General features: G+C 43.5%; 1 protein-coding gene across 1 annotated transcript in view; it reads left to right on the top strand.

Moving 5' to 3' along the window:
• The window catches only part of LOC132845450 (SH3 and multiple ankyrin repeat domains protein 2), a 90732-nt gene that overhangs the window by 22155 nt on the left and 42468 nt on the right, over positions 1-26109 (top strand). Inside the window, exons 3-15 of the mRNA XM_060869422.1 lie at positions 4935-5138; positions 5598-5669; positions 6129-6237; positions 6428-6579; positions 6693-6860; positions 7450-7566; positions 7669-7746; positions 8285-8351; positions 11592-11767; positions 11960-12078; positions 12160-12278; positions 12407-12520; positions 14274-14352. Coding sequence (XP_060725405.1) covers positions 4935-5138; positions 5598-5669; positions 6129-6237; positions 6428-6579; positions 6693-6860; positions 7450-7566; positions 7669-7746; positions 8285-8351; positions 11592-11767; positions 11960-12078; positions 12160-12278; positions 12407-12520; positions 14274-14352 — 1574 coding nt within the window. The remainder of the gene's footprint in view (positions 1-4934; positions 5139-5597; positions 5670-6128; positions 6238-6427; positions 6580-6692; positions 6861-7449; positions 7567-7668; positions 7747-8284; positions 8352-11591; positions 11768-11959; positions 12079-12159; positions 12279-12406; positions 12521-14273; positions 14353-26109) is intronic.

The following is a 26109-nucleotide window of genomic DNA, read 5'->3' on the forward strand; positions in this document are numbered from 1 at the left end:
AACGCAAGGCATATGGCAGATAAACTGCAAGTGCAAATGAGCAGACCAATATTATACAAAGTGACTGGTGCATGGAAGGACCTGTGTGTGTAAGGTCTGGAGGTGTGGGGTGGGTTCATAGATCTATGGTGCCTGGGGCAGAAAAGGGAAGGGGGGCAAGTTTGGGAGCAAGTTCAGCTTCCTGACAGCCTCATGAATGAAGCTGTCATTCACTCTGTTTGTCCTGGCCCGGAGACTCCACAGTCTCCTCCCCGGTGGCAGCAGACTGAAGAAGCTGTGTGATGGGTAGGTGGGATCACCTGCAATGCAGAGGGCTTTGCAGGTGAGACGGGTCTCACGGGTCTTCCGGCAGGATGCATTGCAGGCACCATACCACTCAGTGATGCAGCTCGATAGAATACTCTCGATAGTGCCTCTGTAGAAGGTGTGCATGATGGGGGTGTGGCTCTGGCTCTTCTCAGTTTGCGGAGGAAGTAGAGATGCTGCTGCGATTTCTTGGCCAGTGCTGCTGCATTTTCAGTCCAGGAGAGGTCCTCTGTGATGTGCACACCCAAGAACTTGCTAACTCTCTCCACAGTCGCACCGTTGATGGTCAGAGGAGCATGCTGAGTGTGCGCTCTCCTGAAGTCGACAACAATCTCCTTCGTCTTCTCCACGTTCAGAGAGAGATTGTTGTCACTGCAACACCTGGCCAGGCATTTCACCTCGCTCCTGTAGTTTGTCTCATCTTCGTTGCTAATGAGTCTCACCATAGACGTGTCATCCGCAAACCTAATGAAGAGAGTGAAGAGAAGGGGGCTCAGCACGCATCCTTGGGGGGCCCCAGTGTTCAGTGTGATGGTGCAGGATGTGTTGCTGCCGACCTGTACTGCCTGAGGTCTTCCAGTCAGAAAGTCCAACAGCCAGTTGCACAGAGAAGTGTTGAGCCCAGCTGGATCAGTTTGTGAATGAGCTGTTAAGGGATGAATGCTGAACTAAAGTCTTTGAACAGCATTCTGACGTATGAGTCCTTTTTGTTTACGAGTGAGTGCTGAGTGGAGGGCAGTTGAGATGGCATCATCAGTCGAGCGGTTGGGCCGATATGCAAACTGGAAGGGGTCCAGGGAGGGGGGGAAGGGCAGACTTGATGTGGTGCATGACTAGCCATTCAAAGCACTTCATCAGTGAAGTTCCACTGCACAGTCTCTCAGTACACTTCCAGGAATGTTGTCAGGACCTGGAGCTTTGCATATAATGATCCTGCTGAAGGATCTCCTCACACTGTCCCGGGGTCAGCATCATCACCTGGTCACTGGGAGGAGGTGGAGTCTTCTGAGCAGTGGTGCTGATTTGCTTCTCAAAGCAAGCAAAGAAGGCATTCAGCTTGTTCAGCAGAGAGATGTTGCTGTCACAGGTCCGTGGTGGGGGCTTGTAGTCCATAATCATCTGTATCCCCTGCCACAGGCTCAGAGTGTCTCTGCTGTTGCTGAATTGATGGGCTATCCTCCTGGTGTTCTGCCTCTTGGCCTCTCTGATGCCACGGGATAGGTTGGCCCTGGCTGTCCTCAGGCCCACCTCGTCTCCAGCTCTGAAGGCAGTGTTCCGCATCTTCAGGAGTCTGTAGACCTCCCCTGTCATCCACGGCTTCTGGTTGGCCAGGACAGTGGTGGTCTTTGTGACTGTTACATCATCAATGCACTTGGTGATGTAGGCAGTGACATATTGTATGTGGCAGCCTGCTTAAACATATTCCAGTTGGTGGTGTCAAAACAGTCTTGAAGAGCCTCCGACGACCCCTCAGGCCACACTTGAATTTGTTTCTGAACTGGTTTGGTGACTTTAATGAGTGGTCTGTATGCAGGCATCAGCATAACAGTGATGTGGTCTCATGCACCAAGATGCGGGAGGGCGATGGCTTTGTAGGCTCCTCTCTCTGTGGTGTAAACAAAGACCAAAATGTTATTACCTCATGTTGCAAAGTTAAAGGTTTGGTGTATTTTTGGAAACACTCTTTAAAGCCCCTGCTGCGAGTTTTTCCTCCTGCAACGAGAGCTCTGTCTGCTCGATAGCATGTCAGCTGATCAAGCTGAATAGCATCGTCCGGAATGCTGTTGCTAAGCAATGTTTCCGTGAACACAAAAACACAACAGTCTCTTACAATCCTCCGAGCTGAGCGCAGTAATCGGATGTAATCCATTTTATTGTCCAAAGAGCGTACGTTAGCCAGTACGATGGTGGGGATAGCTGGCTTGTGTGGGTTAGCCGTTAGCCTGGCTCGGATACCTCTGCGCTTACCCCTCTTCTGCTTTCTCTCACGTCGCTTGTGGCTCTTCCGCTTCGGGTGAGATGCAGTAGTGGGGGTCGGTGATGGTGTAGGCCTCCAGAACAGACAGAGGTCCCGCAGCTCTTCCGCATGCACGGGGTTTAACTCCAAAAATGTGGTTCTGCCAACATCCAGCAGAAACTCACGGCTGTATGTGCGTTTAAGGACAGGTGGATGCAATGAAAACGTCCAAAAACACTGCGACTCACGAGACGCACAAGACGAAAACCACGAAAACACTGTTCTGTCGGGAGCGATTGAAGCCACTGCGTGTGCACGCGCCGCAAGCTTGATGCTCATATTGTGTCACAGACAACGTAACAGAACTGATAACGACTTGAGCATAAACGTGAAGTGAAGATCATAACCATACAGAAGTTTTAACCGCTTCTGTATGGTTGAAGATTTCCAATAAGCCTTCATACATTTACAGCATTTGGCAAATTCCCTTTTTCAGAATGATTTACATTTTAAACAACTGAGCAATTGAGGGTTAAGGGGCTTGCTCAGGGGCCCAACAGTGGCAGCTTGGTGGACCTGAAATTGAAACTCACAGCCTTCCAACTGGCAGTTCAACACCTTAATCACTAAGCTACCACATCCCAGTGATTTCAATAAGGATGCTAGTATATTTTGGTTGAGCTTGACACATTCAGAAGGATGCTAGATGAAAACTCTGGAGAGCTTGGGAAAAGGACAATAAGGCCAAATCTGAAGAAAAAAAGAAAAATGTGAAGTAGTTGAGATTAGGTTAGAATAAAAAGGAAGGGGTTCAGGATAAAAAGGAAATATTTTGAAAGGAGAAAACTTGGCATGCAATGAGGACATGGGAAGGTGGCTGAAAAAAACAATCAATATAGAACAATGCAGAAGATGCAGAAAAGTTGACAATAAAATCAGTTCAGATGTGACACTATGCCTGGTCAGAGTGAGGGCAGTGGGGGCTAAATTTATTTACCACTCAGCATGCAGAGAATGGTTTCTGTGTGAACTGAAGGAGGAATGAAGCCAAACTGGCTAAAGGAGCTAGATCACTCCCAACTGAACCAAGCCTGTACACCACATTGGATTAATTAATTTGTTTGTGTATACTGAAAGCTAATGAAATCTCCGACCCTAACCTTAACCTTAATTGAATTTTTATGATAGGTGGCGATTATGCTAGTATTGAATGGTAACAAAATGTAGAATGAGCACTGTGAAGCTACAGGGGAATGAAATGGAGAGGAGGGATTAACAGAACATATTATTGTACCAGTATTTATGGCAATGAGATACTAATCAAGTCTGTTACATGACTTTATTCTATTTTATCTACTGCGTCAGGGAAAGAATAAATGTTAAGGTACTGTGCTTACAGTTTTATTCAAAGCAACTTACATCTAAGACTAATTAAAAGTGAGGAAGGACCCCAACAAATATTGTTACTGTTTCTTTATATTATTCTTTACAAATCCTCTTATTTGCACAATGGTCAATACAGACTGCACACTGGTCTGTGCTGTTTTTTTGTATTGCTCCTGTAGTGTATTGTGTTGTCTGTCTGCACTGACACTTGTCCTGCACTATTTGCACTAGATTGCATACTATGCACTTCTTGACTTGAACACTCTCCAATTTGTAGTTGTGGAGCTCACATTTATCACTCAGTGAGTAAACATAGGGGGCACGGTGGCTTAGTGGTTAGCACGTTCGCCTCACACCTCCAGGGTCGGGGTTCGATTCCCGCCTCCACCTTGTGTGTGTGGAGTTTGCATGTTCTCCCCGTGCCTCGGGGGTTTCCTCCGGGTACTCCGGTTTCCTCCCCCGGTCCAAAGACATGCATGGTAGGTTGATTGGCATCTCTGGAAAATTGTCCCTAGTGTGTGATTGCGTGAGTGAATGAGTGTGTGTGTGTGCCCTGCGATGGGTTGGCACTCCGTCCAGGGTGTATCCTGCCTTGATGCCCGATGACGCCTGAGATAGGCACAGGCTCCCCGTGACCCGAGGTAGTTTGGATAAGCGGTAGAAGATGAATGAATGAATGAATGAGTAAACATAAGTATAAAAGTATATATGAAGGTAACTGGTCTCCAGTTTCCGTTTCATTTTTCTTATCTGTAGTTTTACAAGGTTCTAGAGAGCAAGTATAACTGGATTAGTGCCCGAGATCATTATATCTGTACATAAATTAATAGGTTCTCTAGTGACTGACTTAGCAAAGGTCCAGAGCTCTTATTGCTGTGACTTGAATTCCATTCCTGGGCAGGGAATTTGAAAAAACCTTAATGTAAAAGCAGTGCCAAATTAAATATGCTGATCAGCTGATCCACTGTGGTAACCTGTAATGGGAGCTGCTAAATGAAAAACAGCACATGCCTGTAAATGATTTATGTTTTTAGAACAAAACATTGTGAAGAACAAAAGAACCTAGTATGACACCATTTAGTGGTCTACATGATAAAATCTTATCAAGGCAAATATAAATCCTTACTCTTACAACAGTCTCCAAAATCTTTGTGTTGAAGATTTTGTAGTCTATGCTGGCGCCTCTGGTGCATGTGGAGTGTGAAGGAGAAGCTTTGGGTTCTCTATTTGAGTCTCTTTTGTGTATAACTCACTGTGTTTTTGTGTGTGTATGTGTAATGTACAGAAGTGTTTGCGGTTCGATCCTGATGCGACCGTCTGGAGTGTGAAGCAGCAGGTTGTGTGTTCTCTCAGCGAGTCATTGTGGGACGTGTATAATTACGGATTGTTCCAGCCTGCATCAGAGGGACATCACGCCCGCTTCCTGGAGGAGGAACAACCACTAAAACAATTTCCACAATCCCTCGAGAAGGGTGTGCCTTATCTGGAGGTAGCGTACTTGAGTTAAACTTCCTAAAATCTATGAAAATATATGTAGTAAAACTCAGCAATTAAACAGTAATGACACTACTCAGAAAATCAATCGATGATGATGACGATGATGATGAACCCATGATGACATGGCCAGTGAGACTCAGGAGTATAGTAGTTTTACAGTATAGTATAGTTCACTTGGGCGGGAGGAAGGAAGTGCTATATAACTATATAAGAGTAGAACATCCTCAGACTTCCTCAGGGGCTCATATTTTCCGAGCTGGAATTCTGTCTCATCTCTACTGTGAACTGTGTCTGAATTGCTGTCTTTCTCTTTCACTCCATCACCAACACAAGTCATCTCTGACATCAAATCATAAGTGATGAAGGGAAATAGAAACTGTATGTGTAATAAAATACTAGTATGCCCCCCCTCCATTACACTGTGTGTCTGAATAATCTGTGTCTCTCACAGTTCAGATACAAGAGTCGGGTTTATAAACAGACTAATCTGGATGAGAAACAACTGGCCAAGTTACACACTAAGGTACTCACACACACAAATACACCAAAAACACACACACCAAACTTTTAGGCAAACCACTTCAAATATTTTCTGCTACACTAAACAGAATCTCCTTTTGATTTCTCCTTGTATTTACTGTCATGCTTGTAATTTTGTATTCAATAATGTTTTGCCGTATAATTGTGTCCTGAGCACTGCTCACACTCACATTTGCAGATAGAATTGAGGGATGCCACTAAGTTGAAGTGTCCATTATACTGGAAACATCTCAGGACGCTACCTCTTCAGTCATTACATAATGAGTAGAGCAATGAGAGGTGGCAAGGGTCAAAGGGTCGAAACCTACACACAGCTTTCATGTTGTTAATCTCCAACAATCATCTTTATAGCCATCATCAGCATTTAGACAGATGTCGATGGAGGTTCCCAAACTTTGGTTGCCAAAAGGTTGTGTGTGTGTGTGTGTGTGTGTGTGTGTAGGCCAACCTAAAGAAGTTCCTGGACTATGTTCAAAGTGGAGCGGTAGATAAGATCAGTAAAGCTTTGGATAAAGGACTGGACCCTAATTATCATGATCCAGAAAGTGGAGGTGAGATATAATTTTTCTTTGTGTATTAAAATATGTTTTATACATGACCTGGCTTTATACTGACTTTGTCATCAGAAAAGACAGGTAAAGCAAGCTACATGTGCTAGCTATGTACAAGACTACAAGACTCTTCACTACCACACAAGCACCTTCTCTTTTGTCATCCTGTCTCTTTCTCTCTCTGTATCAGAGACCCCTCTGACGTTGGCTGTAATCAGTGGTCTGAGTGTTGATGGAATCCGTGTGCTGATGTTAAACGGAGCTCATCATGATTTCAGAGCAAGAGATGGACTCACGCCACTGCATAAAGCTGTTAGAGTGCACAATCAAGCTACACTGCAGGTAAACACACACACACACACACACACACACACACACACACACACACACACATTTTCCATTACTTAATTAATGTCTCTTTGTCTGTTTGTGTATCTCTTGTTCTTTCTCCCTAGACCTTCCTGTCTCTGGGTGTGTCTCCAGACTATAAGGATCGTTGTGGTTTAACGCCGCTGTACCACTCTGTGCTGACAGGGGGCGACACATCCTGCTGTGAAACTCTGCTGTACTACAAAGCACGTCTTGGAACTCGTGACGAGAATGGCTGGGATGAAACACATCAGGTGATTGTGTGTGTGTAAAAATAGCATTATTTATCATTAACTATAAACATCAGCAGTAATCATTCTCCAGTTACGTTTGTATAGATAATGGGCCTCATTTATCTTTTGGTGAAGTTGTGTGTAAATGTTTATATAAGCACACTGAAATTTTGACCAGATTTTCTTCATTCTCAATACCAATCAGCTATAAACTGCCGAGCTCTTCCACACTACAGTTGATTTGCAAACCCTTCAGCCTCTCACACCCTTCAGCCTCTCACACTCTTCATCCTCTCACACTCTTCAGTCTTTGAGACACTGTTTACTGTTAAAAGAACCATACAAATAAATTTAATAGAATTGGGGAGTCTACAACATGTTGTTGAATCCAATTTGAGTACTTATTTGAATATTTAGTCCTTGCTCTAATAAAATGTTGTAGAACATTAAAAGAAGATGCTTTGCGAAACAGAAAATGGAACATGGATGAAGTGAACAAAATGGCTTAATTTATAACCTTGTACATTAAAGCTCTTTGAACTATTTTGTCTATATATTACATTATGTTGCTAGTTGTATATAGTATATTCACCTCCTGAGCTCCCTGCAGGCATGTCAACATGGTTTTGCCCAGCATTTAGAGCACCTGCTGTTTTATGGGGCAGACATCACTTCCCAGAATGCATCAGGAAACACAGCACTGCACATCAGTGCTCTGTACAATAAGGTACACACACACACACACACACACACACACACACACACACACACACACACACACACACACACACAGTCACTGAATGACTGGCATATTTTTTTGTCAAATCAGGAGAGCTGTGTGCGTGTTCTGCTCTACAGAGGAGCCAGTAAGGAGATAAAGAACAATCACGGACAAACTCCCTTTCAGGTAAAACTTAGCTACACAACAGAAAACTAAAAAGCAATTGAGCTAATGTATTCATCTTACAGTTGAAAAAAGGTGTTGTGTCAAACAAGTAATACATTTGGTTTGATGATTTGATGCTCAGACTTCCTCTCACTTTCAGTCCAACTCATCCTAAACAAGCTTTATAAGCTTCAGGTCAGGTGATTGTGGGGACAAGGTCATGTATGGTAGCACTCCATATTATTCCTTGTTCACAGGAAATTCAAATTAAGGTATGCTAAATGATGTTATTTATGAAAAACAATGATTAGAAAATAAAATACTAAATTAAAATGAATTTTCAGTCTACATCTGTCAAGTGTGGGTAAGGCTGACTGGAGAGGAACCTGGAATTCTGCTGTTGTAGCTCATCCCTGCTCATTTTGTTGTGCTGCTAAGATGCTTTTCTTCTCACCATGGTTATTCAGAGTGATTACATGAGTTACTGTAGTTTTTCTGTCATACAACAATCATAAAGTTATCTAACATTTTCTTCATTTTTTATGCTTGCTTATTGAAGGTTGCTGTGATGTCTGGGCACTTTGAACTTGGAGAGATCATTAAAAATCACAAAGACACAGATATAGGTATGTAGGTTCTTTTTAAAACATCTTAAGCAAATCAGGGTGTTTATAAGTCAAATATATACATATGTATATATATGTATACTGAATGTTCACTGAGTTCATTCATTGGGATTAATAATGAACAATAATCAGCTAGTGTATGTGTTCACCTCCACACTGTCCTGAACATCTCCACATTTTGTAGTGTTAAAGTGTGTAACTGAAACTGACATAATTGGAATTTTAATGCTATATAAACTACACAAAATACTGAAGTGCAGGAAAAGCCATATAATTTGTGAAACTATTTAATAATTAACTTAAAAAAAAAGTATTCACCCCATTACTAAAAAAATAAATTTTTTTTTATAAAAAATATATAATTATAAATATATAATATAAAAAGTATCATATGATATTAAATACACATATTGTTAGAGAACACACCTAAACAACCAGCATCATAAAGACCACAGAGCTATCAAAACAATTCGGGGGCAAAGTTGGAAATGTATCAACAATGACTTAATTATAAAAATATCAACAAAATTGAACATCCCATTAAGCAAAATGTAATCAATTATTTTTTAAAAATGGAAAGACTTTTACGCACAGCTCTCTGAGAGGTAATATATGAGAGAAAGATTTAAAGAGAAAAGGGTTTCAATTGAGATACAGGCAGTAATTTGTATCAGAGCACCAACCGCTCTGAGAGGTAATCCGCTTTTGTGTATTCTCCTGACTGTGTCTTCTGGGCCAACCTGGCCTAACGGTAGTGCTTTGGGCACACGATCTTGTACACGAACCCTGCTTGTTCCCTGTTACACAAGCAGTTCACCTTTCCTATTATTTTAGGTTGGTTTTTACATTCAAAAGCTTCCCCCTTGCACTTACCCCTTATTTATATTGTTTACCAAATTATATCTACCTTGGGCTTCCCTGGTTGTGGCAACATAACCTGCACATAGACTGGGCTGTTGTCTGGCCACCTCCAACCTGGAAACCTGATGTGGTTTCTGTATGACCACAACACTCATTGGCACTCTGCCTGGGCATGTCCCCTTTCGAATGCCAGTTCGGCTATCCCCACATATTTGCTAAGAAGTAGAGGGAGTTAGGGATCTCAGCTGCAGAACAAATGGTGGCCCAGTGCCACAGGATCTGGAAAAGGGTGAAGACCACCCTTCAGATGGCTGCTTGGAGGAGCAACCGTAAAAGACATGCAGTACCCATGTTCCACCAAGATCAGAAGGTCTGGCTGGTGACCAAAGACCTGCCCTTGCGTGTGGAGTCCAAGAAGTTGGCACCAGGCTACCTCGGGTCCTTTAAGATCCTGCGGTGGATTAATCCCATGGAATACCGTTTGCAGTTCCCCCGTCCATAAAGATCAACCGCACATTCCATGTCTGCAGACTGAAGCTGGTCCTCTGTAGCCCCCTAGCACCCCCTGTTGAGCGGGCCGCACCAACACCCCATCATGTTGACGAAGTCCAGGCCTTTACTGTCGGTGGATTCTAGACTCCCGATATCACGGGCGGGGCATACAGATCTTGGCTGGGAGGGCTATGGTCTGGAGGAATGCTCTTGGGTCCATGCGTGACACACCCTGTACCCGGAGCGGTTTAGGGCCTTTCGGAGAGAGGCCACTAGAACGCCTCTTTATAGGCTCCTACTCACGTGCCTTTAATTAGCACAACTTGCGGCACCTGCACATGCCACTATTTAAGACACAGAGTTTCGGCGCTCGGCATGCGGACATAGTCTGTGCCAAGTACAGTGTGGTAATATGTAATGCGGTAATATATGAGAGAAGGATTTAAAGAGAAAAGGGTTTCAATTGAGATTCAGGGCGGTGATTTGTATCAGAGTGCATAGCGCTGTGAGAGGTAATATATATAAAAGAAGGATCTAAAAAAACCGTTTCACGTGAGTTCACGGTACAAGATAACTTGTATCAGAGTGCCAACCACTCTAAGAGGTAATTTGTCCTCCAGCCAGCCAGAGCAATTATTCCAGTCGTTTTTGTGTATTTTCTCAAATGCTTCTTCTGGGCTGCCTCGCCTAATGGTAGAGCTTCTGGCAATTGATCGGGGAGCTCCTCGGATCTCGGATTGAAACCCCCTTTGGGCGTTCCCTGTTAACACAAGCATTTTATCTTCCTATTACATACTTATATATTTACATTCACAAGGTTTCCCCTTGCACTTACCCATTATTTATATTTTTCACCAAATTATATCTACCCTGTCATCATTCCCTGTCCAGCCACATGCTTTCTCTATCTGCTCCGGACACCTGTCCGCTTTCCCCATTCACTATTTAATAAGGGGGCAGACCCAGTGCCCCCTCCTACTAGCGTCACTGGACTCCCCCTCATAACAGAGACTTCCCTCCATAACACAGAAGGTATGTAAAGAGGGGAAAGAGTAACAACCATGAGGACAGTATCACCTTAATGATGCTGCCACCATGCACAGGATGAAAAGTGCTGGTTTATGACAAATAATATCAAAAAGTGAGCCAGCAAGTTTTATATTATTTTGGTTACTCTGTTTGCTACAGATCCATTTGCTGAATATTTTTGTGAAAAACTTGATCCATTGAGCACCTTTAATGCTGTAATTTTATGGGAAGTTTATATATTATTAAATGCACAATTACTTATTATTCCTATTGCATTCTCTTTAATGTCTATTGTGAATTTAATAATATATAAAAGCTTTCTATAACATCACAGGATGTCAGGAACAAAGCAAAGAAAATAGAGTCTATAAGCTGAGGAAATACTAAAACTTCTATCTATCTCTGTATGCTCCCCACACATGGAATATGGTTCACCAGAGGGCGTTCTTACTACTGTATATACTGAAAGTTTAGTACTGAAAAAGAAACTCCACTTAAATCCCAGTAGCTTCAGCATAACTACTGGCAAATGGGGGCAGGTCAGCAGAAATTTGGGCCAAGGAGGCAGTGTGAATGTGTCCAGACATGAGAGTGGAGATGCAGTGTTTTATAAAGTTTTATGACACAGTGAGACCAGAGCCAGAATGTGTGTGAACACTAAATGACCAAATCTACAGAAAACAAATGTTTATGCCAAACACTTGTATACTACGTATCCACTTATTTTATTACTAAATGTTCAGTGAAATCATTGCTGCAATCAAACAATCCCTCTGTGTTTCTCATGCTGTTGCTTCTGCTCTCTCTCTCTCTCTCTCTCTCTCTCTCTCTCTCTCTCTCTCTCTCTCTCTCTCCCAGTTCCATTTTTGGAATCTCCTAAGTATGTTTCACAGCATGTTGAAAGTGGGCACGCCATGTCAGCGAACATGTCACTCCCCCACCCCCACCCCCTCTTACGGGCAAAGAGTGAAAATACCATGGCCACACCCCCAGATGCTGTAGCTCCACCCACCACTACACCTGCAACTGCACAGGTAGGGCCTGTACCCACTTTATTGTCCATCTGTGTAGCAGGGCTAAGATTAGATTATATTCACCTTTAGGGAAGGGTTTGGAGACACCTGAACCTTGTTTCTTATCCCTCCCATTTCCAGAGTGCAACATATACATTACAATAGTTCTGGGAGTATGTCTGATACTTAGTTGTTTTCCTCTCTTTGACTCAGCGTCGGTCATCCTTTGCTCTCAGAAGTTCTAGTAGTCCTCGTGGTGCTCGCACTCGTTCCCCGTCCAGAGGAAGAGTAGAACCTGATGAAAAGCAGAAAAAACAGAGAGGCAGACAGGGGTGAGAATTGCTATATTCTCTGTATTATTGCTATAAAATTGTATATTTGTATAATACCAGCCATTCTCGCTTGGTCTTTAGTGTTGTTCAGCGGCGGAGGCTGTACAGTGCAGTTCCTGGTCGTGTGTTTATAGCAACTCGCTCTCACTCTGCTCAGGGAGAACGAGAGCTCACTCTCAGCAAAGGGGACAAGGTCAAAGGTAAGATCTGTGTATATAAATATTAATGTATGTAAATTTTCTTTAAAAATAAAGTTTCTTTGTATCTACTATTAATGCTTTACTCTTCCTCCTGGTTTTCTTGTGTTTCTTACATATGTGCATTTCAGTACTGAGCGTTGGAGAGGGAGGTTTCTGGGAGGGAACCGTTAAAGGTCGGACTGGTTGGTTTCCTGCTGAATGTGTGGAAGAAGTTCTGCCTCAAAATGAAGAAAAGAGACCAGGTATCCTCAAATAAAAACACACAACACACCCAATTTTTTATTTATTTATTTTTTTTGTGAAAGTGGAATGAGTTTGCAGGTTTTAAATTGACAATCAGTAAAGGCTATGATGGTGGTGTTACCATAAAATAGAGACAATGATTTCATTATACTCGCTTATTATTCTGCTGAAATTTGTTTGTGAAATCTTTATTTGATTAGGCATTAAAGCCATTTTTCTTAATCCATAAAATAATTGTCCTTCTTGTAGTACTGGGGTAATAGAGATGCTGAGATACAGGACTTTTCTGTGGAAAGCTTGTAATAGTGTGCTGCCAATATCAAAGAATTGGTCTGCGGGACCAGTATAACATATATACATGACTTTTAGTGTATAAGGTCTGAGATCTATTAGTAGGTTTAAACTGGAATAAAATAAAGATTAATAATTCCTCAGACAGAAATGGTGACATGCTATACTTGCAATAATGAACATTACAGACAGGAAAAGATTCTGCACATTTGCACGCAATGATTTTTTAAATGTATTCTGTTCCCATACTTCTGTAAAGCTGCTTTGAGACAATAGGAATTTATAAAAGTGATAAACAAATAAATTAAATTTGAGTTTGAAATGTTTATTAGCAATCCAGAACAATAGGTAAACTCACCTGGTTTAAAGGTCATGTAGAACCTTGCATGAAAATGCAATAAATGGACAAAGTAAAAGAATGATTTTTAGAACTGCTACATGAAATTGCAGAACCTCACACAGATAGATGGTGAATTAATGAAATTATATAAAGATATTCTCTCTGTCTTGGTGTCAGCTTTCAGGAAAAGTATGCACTCACCTACAACGGAAGTAAACACTCAAAGTAGTGTGGGATTGCTGTATTCTGGCATTAGTAAACCAGCAACACTGGTGTTCAGGTCATGGTCATTTTATGCTAGTCATGTGGTGCCTAAACATGCATAAAATAGGCAATAGTAGAATATATTCAAATGTTTTTATTTTTATTTTATAAATGTTTTTTATTTTTTTCAATGTTTATTCAAGTCTTCAACATTAAAAAGATTAATTACAGTAAATTGATAAACTTTAAAGTAAAGCTGCTTTGTGACAGTGTCTTTTTCTTTAAACGTTCAAATCATCTCTGAACTGAACTGCATTTAAATCACCAATCTGTACTGGAGTGAAATCATGGTAGATGCATTGATTATGCCACACAGTGTAACTTACAATATGCCTACATTCTGATGTGTCATCTATAATTATTACACTTCCCATTTAAATAAATATATAGATTAAATACATTGAGTACATTAGCAGTCTCTAGTTAAGGTGGCATGACCTAGATGTCTTTCTTCAAACAGCACGTTCCAGTCTCTTCATGCTTCAGTGATTGTGTGCAGCCAAACAGCACTACTTTAAAATAGGTTTTTATCCTGTATTGGTACAGTACCAACAAAGAACTGCCTTCCAAGGAGGCCAACTGAAATAACCAAAAGAATAGTTTTCGCACAGAGGTGACTGGACCATCTGGTGACATAGGATTGACTCCCTTTTTCTGCTGGCTTCTAAAGCACAAGTGCTAAAGTCTAAACAAGAACCAGCATGTCTAGAGTCAACTATCAGGTTATTTAGTTAACTAATGTGCCTGATTTATACACACTGCATAGCTACTTCACATGAAGCATGCCATTTATATCATGATAAACAAACAAAGAAAAGTGTATATACAGTATGTGTGTGTGTGTTTGTGTATTTCAGAGAGTCGCAGTGAAAAATCCAAGAGGAAATTATTCCGTCATTACACTGTAGGGACATACGATGGACTAGAGGTACCCAGGTAAGATCTAAATGTAAATACTTTGTTGTCAGTATAGATATATGTTTTTCTCTATGTGACAAGCTCATAGATGATTCAATTGGCTGATTCAAACTAAAGACAATTGATTGATGATTGCACATATTATTTACATCTTACTGTGGTCTGTGTACGGTTGTGTGTCCATGCAGTGTTTTTGAATAACATCAAGACAGACAGGTCAAAGAACATCTTTGACAGGAAGGTTTCCTTGACAACCTGTAAAATAGTAGTCATTTCATAGCTGGAAAGCATATTCATTGCTATGGAGCCTAATGAAGATGACACTTGCTTGTAAACGTATGACTGGACAAACTATCAGATTACCTTTTAAAATATTATTGACATTGTGGTTGTGGTTTGTTCAATTTTCTGCATCATGTGAGTATTGAGCAGCTCCCTCTAGTGTTCTAGATGTAGACTAACCACATTAAGAGCAATGTGTGTGTGTGTGTGTGTGTGTGTGTGTGTTTGTACATGTAATTATACTGTGTGTGTAATAATGGAGTTTCTGTGCAAGTTGCACTTTGTGCCCAGTTTATTCATGAAACTCACTAATTTTATGACAGTAAGTCTGTCCATTTACAAAGAAGTCAAGTCAAGAAGCTTTTATAATCATTTCATCCATATATATGTGACACAGTACACAGTGACATGAGACAACGTTCCTCCAGGACCATGGAGCTACATAGAACAACACAGAGCTAAGGACTTAAAGTAAGTTAGCCCTAGACACATTAAGTGCATCTGTCCAACCTGGTGTACACAGTGTGAGACACAAGACAAGAAGACAGTGCAGGACAAAAGACAGTGCGAACAAACAATACAAAACATTACAAGACAAAAACACAAAATACCAAAAAGACAATACAAAAAAGCAGTGCCGACTAGAGTACATACTGTATATTCTTCAGTACATATGCAGAAATACTGGAATGAACACATTAGTATTATAGCAGCAGTTATATGAGGTATTGTAAGGAGTGTAAAACAGACTGAAATGTGAAAGACAGCATGTGTAAAGAGCAGAAACAGTGTGTAAAACATCATGTAAACAGTTTGATATGGTGGTTCTGTAGACCTGGATGTATATTGGAAGAGTGTGTATTAGATGTAGATCAATAAAGTCCACACAGATGAGTGTGTGTTTTTGTGTGTGTGTGTTGTGCTCAGTACAGTTCAGTTCAGTTCAGAATTGATGAAACCTGATTTCACTTTGTTTAACCTGCATATCAAGAATATAGCCACATGCAAATGTACAGTACTTTGCAAAGGTTTTAGGCTGGTGTAAAGAGATGCTGTAAAGAGTGTTTTCAAAAATAGGTTTTCGTTTATTTTTATCAATTAACAAAATGGAAAGTAAATTTAAATCAAATCAATATTTGGTCTGAGCCTTAGACTGCAAAACAGAATCAGTTCTTCTAGGTTCATTAACACACATATGTTGAAGGAACTCAGCAGGTAGGTTGTTCTAAACATAAACAACAGATCTTGCTTAGATGAAAGCTGCCTTAGATCTTTCTTTTTTTCCAGACAGAAGATCAGGCATTGAGATCAGAGATCTGTGGCACTCAAACCACCACTTTAAAGACTCTATGTTTTTCTCTACACTGTCCAAGATGTCGGCATGGAGCAGCCACTCCAGATACAATATGGTGCTATTTACGTTTTTTTAACACGACTATTGCTAGTACAGGCACACCAGAGACAGTAGTGTTCATGTATATGACTGCCAGAAATTAATAATGAATGAATGAATGAATGAATGAATGAATGAATGAGTTTATTTGTACCTAATCAGGGGCAATGCACAGAGAACATTAGTCTAAGAAAGAAGAGATGTCATGTGCCAGGTTATAGCAAAAAAAAAAATGCTATTTTCCACCTGCAGTCCCTAGAGAGATGTTACATATACAAAAGGTCATGAAATACATACAGTATCATACATGGAGACATTATTTCACTCACAGCAATATAATCACTAAAAACACTCTCCACTTCATAATTTAACAGACGTTATACAAAAAAAACAAAAAACAAACGTACTTCACTCACATCATAAAAACACTCTCCACTTCATGACTCTAGCACTCACTCACTCACAGTCTACATTGTTCATATCACAGTCATTTAGTGCTCACAAGTTTGCTTTGTTAATAGCCACTGTTTGGTCAGGTGTGTAAATGTGCTATAGTTTGTACATAAAATAATATCATTTGGAAGAGTGTTCCAAAGGCTTGCTGCTTTATAAAAGAACGAACGTCGACCATAAGTGGTTCTGCATCTTGGAACGCTGCACTCTCCTCTGACTGTCGACTGTGTGGCTCTATTAAGTCTATCTGAATTTAGTGTGACAAATTTTCTCAAAGGGGGAGCAGCGATATTATGGATAATTTTAAATAAAGCAGAAATTTGGTTATGTTTAATGAGGTTCTCAAAACTCAAAATATCATATTTACAGTGATGGTACTGACGAGGCTTTTTATCATGAATTTTTATTGCCGTTTTATATAATGATTCTAGTAATTTTAACGATGTTTTACACGCCTGAGACCAACTAGACATGCAATACAGTAGATGCGGAACAATACGTTTATTTGAGAAAAACATTGAGACCGTTTTTTCAACATTTAAGGTTAGACAAGATGTCTGCATCCATTCTACAACTTTTGATAATTTGTCAGCAACCTCCAGCTCGTTTTCCCCATAAGTGAAGATCACCGTATCATCAGCATACATGATTATGTCAACGTCCAAACACACTCTAGGGAGATCATTTATATAGATGCTAAAAAGCAAGGGTCCCAAGAAGACCCCAGCGGCACTCCCATCGAGGTGGTTCTAAACGCAGATTTGATGTTATTTACTTGTACACACTGATGTCGGTCACTCAAATAAAATCTTATCCAGTTTTGGGTGTGCTCAGAGAGACTATATTGATTTAATTTACTATAGAGTATCTGGTGATTAACAGTATCAAAAGCTTTACGCAGATCAAGGAAGACCGCTCCCACCACTCTTCCCTGATCCACATATGCCCTGATAGTTTCCAAGAGGCAGCAACATGCAAAGTCTGTAGAGTATTTACGCCTGAAACCAAATTGCATTGGATTTAAGAGAGCTTGTGATTCAAAGTGGATGGTAAGTTGCTCCGCTGTTCGAGTACTTTTGACACAACTGGGAGAATACTTATTGGACGGTAATTGTTCATGTCTTGTTTCTTTCCAGACTTAAATATAGGGGTAACAATCGCAGATTTTAGAGCTGCTGGAAAAATACCCTCACTAATCGATTGATTGACCATTGTTGTCAACGGATCAGAGAGGATGTCCTTATATTGTTTCAGAAAAGAAGTATCAAGTCCATAACTATCTTTTGCTTTGCTGCTATTTAGCACCGTGATTATTTTTTCAACTTTAGTTTTAGTTATTGAACTAAGATTAAAATCAGATTTGTCATTGATTATGAGAGGGGGATGAACAATTTGAAAATTCTGAACTGAATTTTGGACAATGTTTAAAAAATATTCATTAAAATTTGTTGCTATTGCAAAAGAGTCATCAATAATTTTTCCATTAATGTTGAGACAAATATTCTCACATTTTGACTTTTCATTTCCAATCAATTTATCAATAGTTTTCCATATCCTACTATTACCTTGTGCATTTCTAATAATTTCAAGGAAAAAACTGGCTTTGGCCTTTCTAAGCTCGGCTGTAACTTTATTTCTTAGATTTGTAAAAGAAAATCGATCCGTTGTTAGTCCTGACTTTAGAAATGTTTTCAGCACCACATCTCGTTTTTTCATCATATCCCAAATAACTTCATTGAACCATGGCAAATTTCGTTTTGTGTGTCGCTTTCTCTGCTTATTTTTTGTATATTTCATTAAGATGTCATTTACAGCTAGCATAAGATCATGACAGCCCTATTTACAAGATTCTTTCTACAGGATGTCTGCCCACTTTATTTGTTTTAAATCTTTTTCAACCGTTTGTAAATCTTTCTTTGGAATGAATGTGATACACATTTTACTGTTCATTGAGTTTTTGTTTTTAAACCTCATGTTTTCTAGCTACTAGGGTTAAATTATGATTGGACATACCTGTAACTAGATTATAAGTTTTAATTATTCTCTCGGGTTTATTTGTCAATATTAAATCTATTAATGTTTGAGAAGTTCTTGTTATACGAGTTGGTATCCTTAGTAGTTGTGTCATTTGAAACGATTTGGTTATTTCTTTAAGTTTGTTTCTACATGATTTCTCAAGCCAATTTAAATTAAAGTCACCTAAAAGAATGACTTCTTTTCCATCACATTGTTTAAGTAGATTACCAAGAGAAATAAAAAAATCACTAGTAGCTTTAGGAGGTCGATAAATTGCTAATACACAGAAAGACATTTGAGGTGATAAAGTAATAGTAGTCCCCACACACTCTAAGTTACAATCACTGATGTCCAGTTGTTTACTTTGGATGTGATTTTTTACGTAAATCAGCACACCGCCGCCTTTACCCTTGTTTCTATCGCGTCTGTACAAGGTATATCCCGAGACTTTCAGTATAGAAGAAGGAATAGTGGGAGTTAACCAAGTTTCCGTTAAACAGAGATAATCAAGATTTGAGTCCGTTAACAAATGTTTGATCTGTTCAGTCTTTGAGACAATGCTGCGGATGTTTAAATGTCCTCCGAAAATGCCCTTCGGCTTTGTTTTTGGGTTTCAAAGTACGCTCGCATGATTCACAGTCTGAAACAGTCTCATTTGCTGCTGTTTAAGTACGGTGGCAGTATTTGCAATTTCTGCAGGCTTAGCGTAGATCACTGATGTTAATATTTTCTCAGGAATGAACTTAGGGGCAGAGTTTATCAGGGGGTTACCTTGTTTTCCCACGCCGGAGTCTTTGATATGAGTCAGCTGCACTTCCACTCTACAAGAGGGAACAGCTGATTGTAGATGATCCACATGATCTTGATTATCCAAAGGCCTGGGGTTTAGATGAATATCCCCACATAGAAGCAGGACCGTGCAGAGAAAGGCACAATATCCTTGAGTCTGATTTGCTGGTACCTTCCTATTCAAGCAGCGCCGCTCACTCAGTGCGCTACGAGTACACACTCGCCCGTCATTTAAAACGTGAGAGTATATGGTGTATTGGCACCATGAAGCAAGTGGCGTTGGCACGATTTTGTCTGCGAAAGCTGTAGCCTGCAACAAGGTATGGCGGTCGTATTCACGAGTTCCCCACACTTGTGTCAGTAAGAGAAACAACACATACAGAATTACCCGAAGATGAAATAATGAGTTCTCTGTTTTAGTGTGTTTGATTTGAGAGTTCCAAGATGTAGAAATTCCGTTTTCGAACAAGTCATTTGGCGGTCTCCCAGTTTGTATTGGGAGAGGTACAGCAGCACCAGCTCCTTCCTCCGCCATCTTGTGTCGTATACAATACATAAATCGTGCAACAACCAATCTGCACGATGATGTGTTGGAAAAGCCTTGCCAACTCGGCTTGCTGCGGAGATCAGGCCTCCAGTCACCTGATACTGGGGCCCAGGAGAGGGGACACCAAAAACAGTGCTTGAGGAAGCAGAAGCGCGGTAAGCGGGCGGGTGTCCATGCTGAGCTACAAACAAACCCTAGTCGGCCAGCTCTCCCTTCCATTCTACTTTCTAATGTTTGCTCCCTGGAAAATAAACTGGACCACATCTGACTCGAACGCACTACACGGCAAGAGTTTAGAAACTGCTGCATCTTTGTTTTCACGAAGACGTGGCTCACAGAGTTCTGATAGAAATGCAGGTCTGTGTGGTCAGGCTTGCGGTGGTGGTTGTGTGTGTTTACATCAACACGGAATGGTGCAAGAACTCTGTGATTGTTTTTAGTTACTGCTCATCATCAGTGGAATTTGCGACTGTTAGATGCCGGCCATTTTATTTACCAAGGGAATTCACCATGGTTTTCATTATCAGAGTGTACATTCCCCCAGAGCTAATGCTAAAGAGGCTCTTTGTGAACTCTATGGGGCTATGAGCGATCTTCAGAATGTTCACCCCGACGGACTGTTTATCATCACCGGAGATTTCAATCATTCAAATCTCAAATCAGTGCTCCCTAAATTCCATCAGTATGTGGACTTTGCAACAAGAGGGGAAAAATGCTGCATCTTGTATACACAAACATTCCCAGCGCGTATCATTTGGAGCCCTGCCCCCACCTCGGCTACTCAGACCACATCTCTGTTATGCTAATTCCAGCATACAGACCACTCGTCAGAAGCTCTGTTGGAGGCATACACGGCATCAGTGACCAGCTACATTGGCAAGTGCATTGATGACCTGACCATCTCCAAGACCATCACTACACGCTACAACCAGAAGCCATGGATGACTACTAAAGTGCATGCGCTGCTGAAGACTAGAGACCTAGCCTTCAGAACAGGGGACAGGGTGGCTCTACGAACAGCAAGTTTGAAACTGTCCCAAGCGTGCACATGCCCAGACAACCCACAACCACTCGGGGCACACAAGGCACTCGGCGGAAGTGGCAGGGCATTCAGGCGATCAGGAACTACAAGACAGCTTCACCGGCCTGTGATAGTGATACCTCCCTCCCAGATGCTCTGAATGACTTCTATGCTTGGTTTGAGGTGCAGAACAACATAGCAAATCAGGTACTCTGTCTATCCATGGTCGACGTGAGGAGAACTCTATGCAGAGTTAACCCATGTAAGGCTGCTGGACCAGACAACATTCCTGGCAGAGTGCTCAGGAAATGCACAGAACAGCTAGGGGGTGTCTTCACTGACATCTTCAACATTTCCCTGAGCAGAGCTGTTGTTTCTACATGCCTCAAGACAACTACCATTGTTCCCATCCTAAAGAAGTCTACAGTGTCCTGCCTCAATGATTATCATCCCATCACACTCACACCAATTGTAATGAAGTGATTCGAGAAGCTTGTTATGAGGCACATCAAGACCCAGTTACCACCCTCACTAGACCCCCTATAGTTCACATATCATCCAAACCGCTCCACGGATGATGCCATTGCCATGGCCCATCATTTAGCCCTCACCCACCTGGACAACAAAGACACTTACGTATGAATGCTGTTCAAAAATGAGACAATGGCAAATTGTTAAAAGCGCTTTACAAATAAATTGAATTGAATTTAATTGAATAGACTTTAGTTCAGCATTAAACTCAATCATCCCTCAGCACCTGATTGAAAAGCTGAGCCTGCTTGGACTGAACACCTCCCTCTGCAAATGGATCCTGCACTTCCTGTTTGGGAGACCTCAGTCAGTCTGGATCGGGAACAGCATTTCCAGCCCCACCACACTAAGTACTGGAGCCCCTCAGCGCTGCGTGCTCAGTCCACTGCTGTTCACCTTACTGACTCATGACTGTGCAGCAATGCACAGATTGAACCATATCATCAAGTTCGCCGAAGACATGACCTCTGCCAATTATGAAGGCTGAGAAAGGGACATCTCCCTCCCCCCATCCTGACTACTTTTTACAGAGAGCATTGAGAGCATTCTGAGCAAGCTGCATCACTGTCTGGTTTGGGAACTGCACCATCTAGGATTGCAAGATCCTGCAGCGGATAGTGAGGACAGCTGAGAAGATCATTGAAGTCTTTCTTCCCTTTATCATGGACACTTACACCACACGCTGCATCCACAAAGCCAACAGCATTGGGGATGTCCCCACACACACACATCTCCTCTTTAGTATCACGGATTCTAACTGGAGCTGGTAGATCTCTAGATACCTCAGATTCTCACAGAGTCGCTCTCATCTCAGTGGAGGTCCAAAATCTACATTATACGGAAGACAGTCGGAGCTGCTACAATTTCTGGATGCCTCGGGATGGGTGGAAAGAGATAAGCAGTGGAGAAGGATTAACATAGTTGCTGTTCATAATTTGCAAGTATTAGATGATAATGTGCATTTGGTCTCATGTATTAGAACACAATATTATGGGATATGGTATTATGTGTATGCCTGACTAAAGAGATGAGTTTTTAATCTACATTTAAACTGGGAAAGTGTGTCTGAGCCCCGAACACTATCAGGAAGACTATTCCAAAGTTTGGGAGCTAAATAAGAAAACGCTCTACCGCCTTTAGTTGTCACGGTCGACGCACCTGCCCCGCCTCCCAGCCGGCAACAGTGAGAAGCATCGCCGGAATATTAGGCACTTCCGGACTACTATTCCCACAAAGCCCCGTGCCGACCTAATTACGCCACCAGCTGTTTCCCATTTCCCACGCTATAAAGACTGAACTTGAACTTTCCCCCAGTGCGAAGTCTCGACTAGCGTTTGCTGTCATTCTGAGCGTTTCCTTGTTGTTATTCTGTTTTCTGGTGTTGACTCTGTTCTGATACTCTGACTCTTCGATTCTCTGCTGCCTGCCCTGACCTTCTGCCTGCCCTTCGATATCGTTTTGCCGTGCTTTGACCCTGCCTGTCTGTGTACGATCTGTTAATAAATTCACGCTGCACATGGATCACCAGCCGTACAACTCCTCCTTACAGGAGACTTTGCCACCAAACGATCCAGCAGCCGTGTTTCAGCTCGCCACCCAGCTCTCCGCCCAGGCCCAACAGCTCGCTGGGCACCCACGTTCGACCACTTCCTCGCCCAATTTCGGACCGTCTTCGACCACTCCGCCACAGGGGAGAGCGCGGAAGAGCGCCTGTTAGCTGTCTCCCAAGGCGACCGCCCGTGCGCCGGGTACGCGCTCGCCTTCCGCACGCTCGCAGCAGAAGCTGGCTGGGAGGAGCGCCCCTTGCGAGTGCTGTACCGCAAGGGCTTGAATCCGGAGCTTCAAGCCGAGCTCGCCTGCCAAGACGAGGGGAGGACCTTGTCAGAGTTTATGGACCTCTCCATCCAGATCGACAACTTGATGCGGACTCGCCGGACAGCTGTGTATGCCCCCCAAGCAGAAGCCGCATGCGCACCCCGTGCAGCAGAGCCTGAACCGATGCAGCTGGACTACACACGCCTCACGCCTGAGGAACGAGCGCGCCGTTTCCGTCTCCACCTCTGCCTGTACTGCGGGGAAGCCGGACACAGACTGGCGGCCTGCCCCACCAAACCTCCCAGCAGGCGAAACACCGCGGTGAGTTCTGACTCCTTCAATACTCGGCCCCCTAGCTGCGCCCAAGTTCAAGTGCAAATCAGTATACGGGGGAAGTGGATTAGTCTACCTGCTCTCATTGATTCCCGTGGTGCGGGGAATTTTATGTCAGAAGAATTTGCTCACGCTCACGAAGTACCAGTTACCAGTAATGTGTTTTTCCTCTGGTAGTGGAGGCGATAGACGGCCGGCCACTCGGTGAAGGCCGCATCACCCCCATCACAGAGGACCTCCAGCTGCAGGTGGGCCCTCACCACCAAGAACTCATCCGGTTCCACATCATCCACTCTCCGCGTCACACCCTCATCCTGGGCCTCCCCTGGCTGCAGCTCCATAACCCCGTCATTTCCTGGAGGGACCTGCGCATCTCAAGCTGGGACGAGACATGCAGCGAACATCAGCAACTCACCCCAGGGCCGTCACATCTCAACACCATGATCATGGTGTGCGCCGCCTCCAACATACCCGAACTCCCCGTAGAGTACCAGGATCTCGCTGAGGCCTTCAGTAAGACACGAGCCACCAAACTGCCACCACACCGACCCGGCGACTGCGCCATAGAGCTCCCTCCTGGCACCACACCTCCTCAAGGGAGAATCTTTCCCCTGTCACAACCTGAAACCGCGGCCATGAAAGAGTACATCGAGGAGGAGCTCAAGAAGGGGTTCATCCGACCCTCCGTTTCTCCAGCATCATCCGGGTTCTTCTTTGTAAAGAAAAAGGACGGAGGCCTTCATCCTTGCATTGATTACAGAGCCCTGAATGACATAACCGTCAAGTTCCGGTATCCTCTGCCCCTCGTGCCATCCGCCTTGGAACAGCTCCGCCGGGCTCGATATTTCACAAAGCTGGATCTGCGCTGCGCGTACAAACTCATCTGGATCAGGGAGGGAGATGAATGGAAAACCGCCTTCTCAACCCAGTCGGGCCACTACGAATATTTGGTCATGCCGTTCGGCCTTTCGAACAGTCCCTCCATGTTCCAGTCGTTCATTAACGACGTGTTCCGCGATATGTTAGACCGATGGGTAATCGTATACATAGACGACATCCTAATTTACTCCGAAACCCTGGACGAGCACATCCAACACGTGCGAGCCGTACTCAGACGCCTCATCCAGCACCGGCTGTACGCCAAGGCGGAGAAGTGTGAATTCCACCGAACTTCAACGACCTTCCTAGGCTACGTCATCTCGGCCGAAGGTGTCGCGATGGATGACTCCAAAGTGTGCGCAGTACTGCAGTGGCCCCGACCGCAGAGCGTTAAAGAGCTGCAGCGCTTCCTGGGTTTTGCCAACTTTTACCGCTGTTTCATCCGTGGGTTCAGCGCGATCGCCGCGCCACTCACGTCCATGACTAAGAGGGCATCGACTCGGCTCACCTGGTCCCCTGAAGCCACGACGGCGTTCCGCCGCCTGAAAGAAAGTTTCACGTCGGCCCCCATCCTCCATCATCCGGATCCGAACCGCCCGTTTATAGTGGAGGTGGACGCCTCCAGCATCGGGATTGGAGCGGTATTGTCTCAACGCCAAGGGGCGGCCAACAAGATGTTCCCGTGCACGTACTACTCGCGCAAGTTGTCCCCAGCAGAGCGTAACTACGACGTGGGTGATCGCGAGCTGCTCGCCATGAAAGCTGCGTTTGAGGAATGGCGGCACTGGCTAGAGGGCGCTCTGCACCCGTTCACGGTTCTCACCGACCACCGTAACCTGGAATATCTCCGCTCCGCCAAACGCATGAATACGCGCCAGGCCCACCTGGCCATGTTCTTCACCCGATTCCGATTCTCTGTGATGTACCGACCCGGAACCAAGAATGCCAAAGCCGATGCCCTGTCCCGAATGTTCCGGGAACCTGGCTCGGACACGCCCTCCAAGCCCATCATTCCTGAGACCCACGCACCCATCCAGTGGGACATCATGACCGAGATCACCCAGACCAACGCACAGACGCCACCGCCTGCCGAGTGTCCGCCCTCAAAGATCTACGTGGCAGAAAACCTACGCGGCAGCCTCCTACAGCTCTTACACTCCACGCCTAGCTCTGGTCACCCCGGCATTGCAGGAACAACGCACCTAGCACAGAATCAGTTCTGGTGGCCGTCGCTGTCTGCGGACGCACGAGCATTCGTCTGCGCCTGCGCCGTCTGCAGCACCTCCAAGCCCTCTCGCCAGCTCCCCGCGGGCCTCCTGATGCCGTTACCCACACCACAACGGCCCTGGTCGCACATCGGGTTGGACTTCATCACCGATCTTAATTACTGCACGGTCATCCTCACAGTAATAGACCGTTTTTCCAAGGCCTGCCATCTAATTCCCCTGCCTAAGCTCCCCACGGCTTTCGAAACCGCCGAGGCTCTGTGTAATCACGTCTTCCGGTACTACGGGCTGCCTGAAGACATCGTTTCCGATCGCGGCCCCCAGTTCACCTCGCGCGTCTGGTCAGCATTCTTCAAGCAGCTCGGCGTCAACATCAGCCTCACCTCGGGGTACCATCTGCAGGCCAACGGGCAGAAGGAGCGGCTGAATCAAGAACTTATCCGCTTCCTCCGCTCTTACTGTCACAACAATCAGGCCAACTGGAGCAAGT

Source organism: Tachysurus vachellii, chromosome 5 (genome assembly GCF_030014155.1).
Source record: "Tachysurus vachellii isolate PV-2020 chromosome 5, HZAU_Pvac_v1, whole genome shotgun sequence".
In the NCBI taxonomy this organism is placed as follows: domain Eukaryota; kingdom Metazoa; phylum Chordata; class Actinopteri; order Siluriformes; family Bagridae; genus Tachysurus; species Tachysurus vachellii.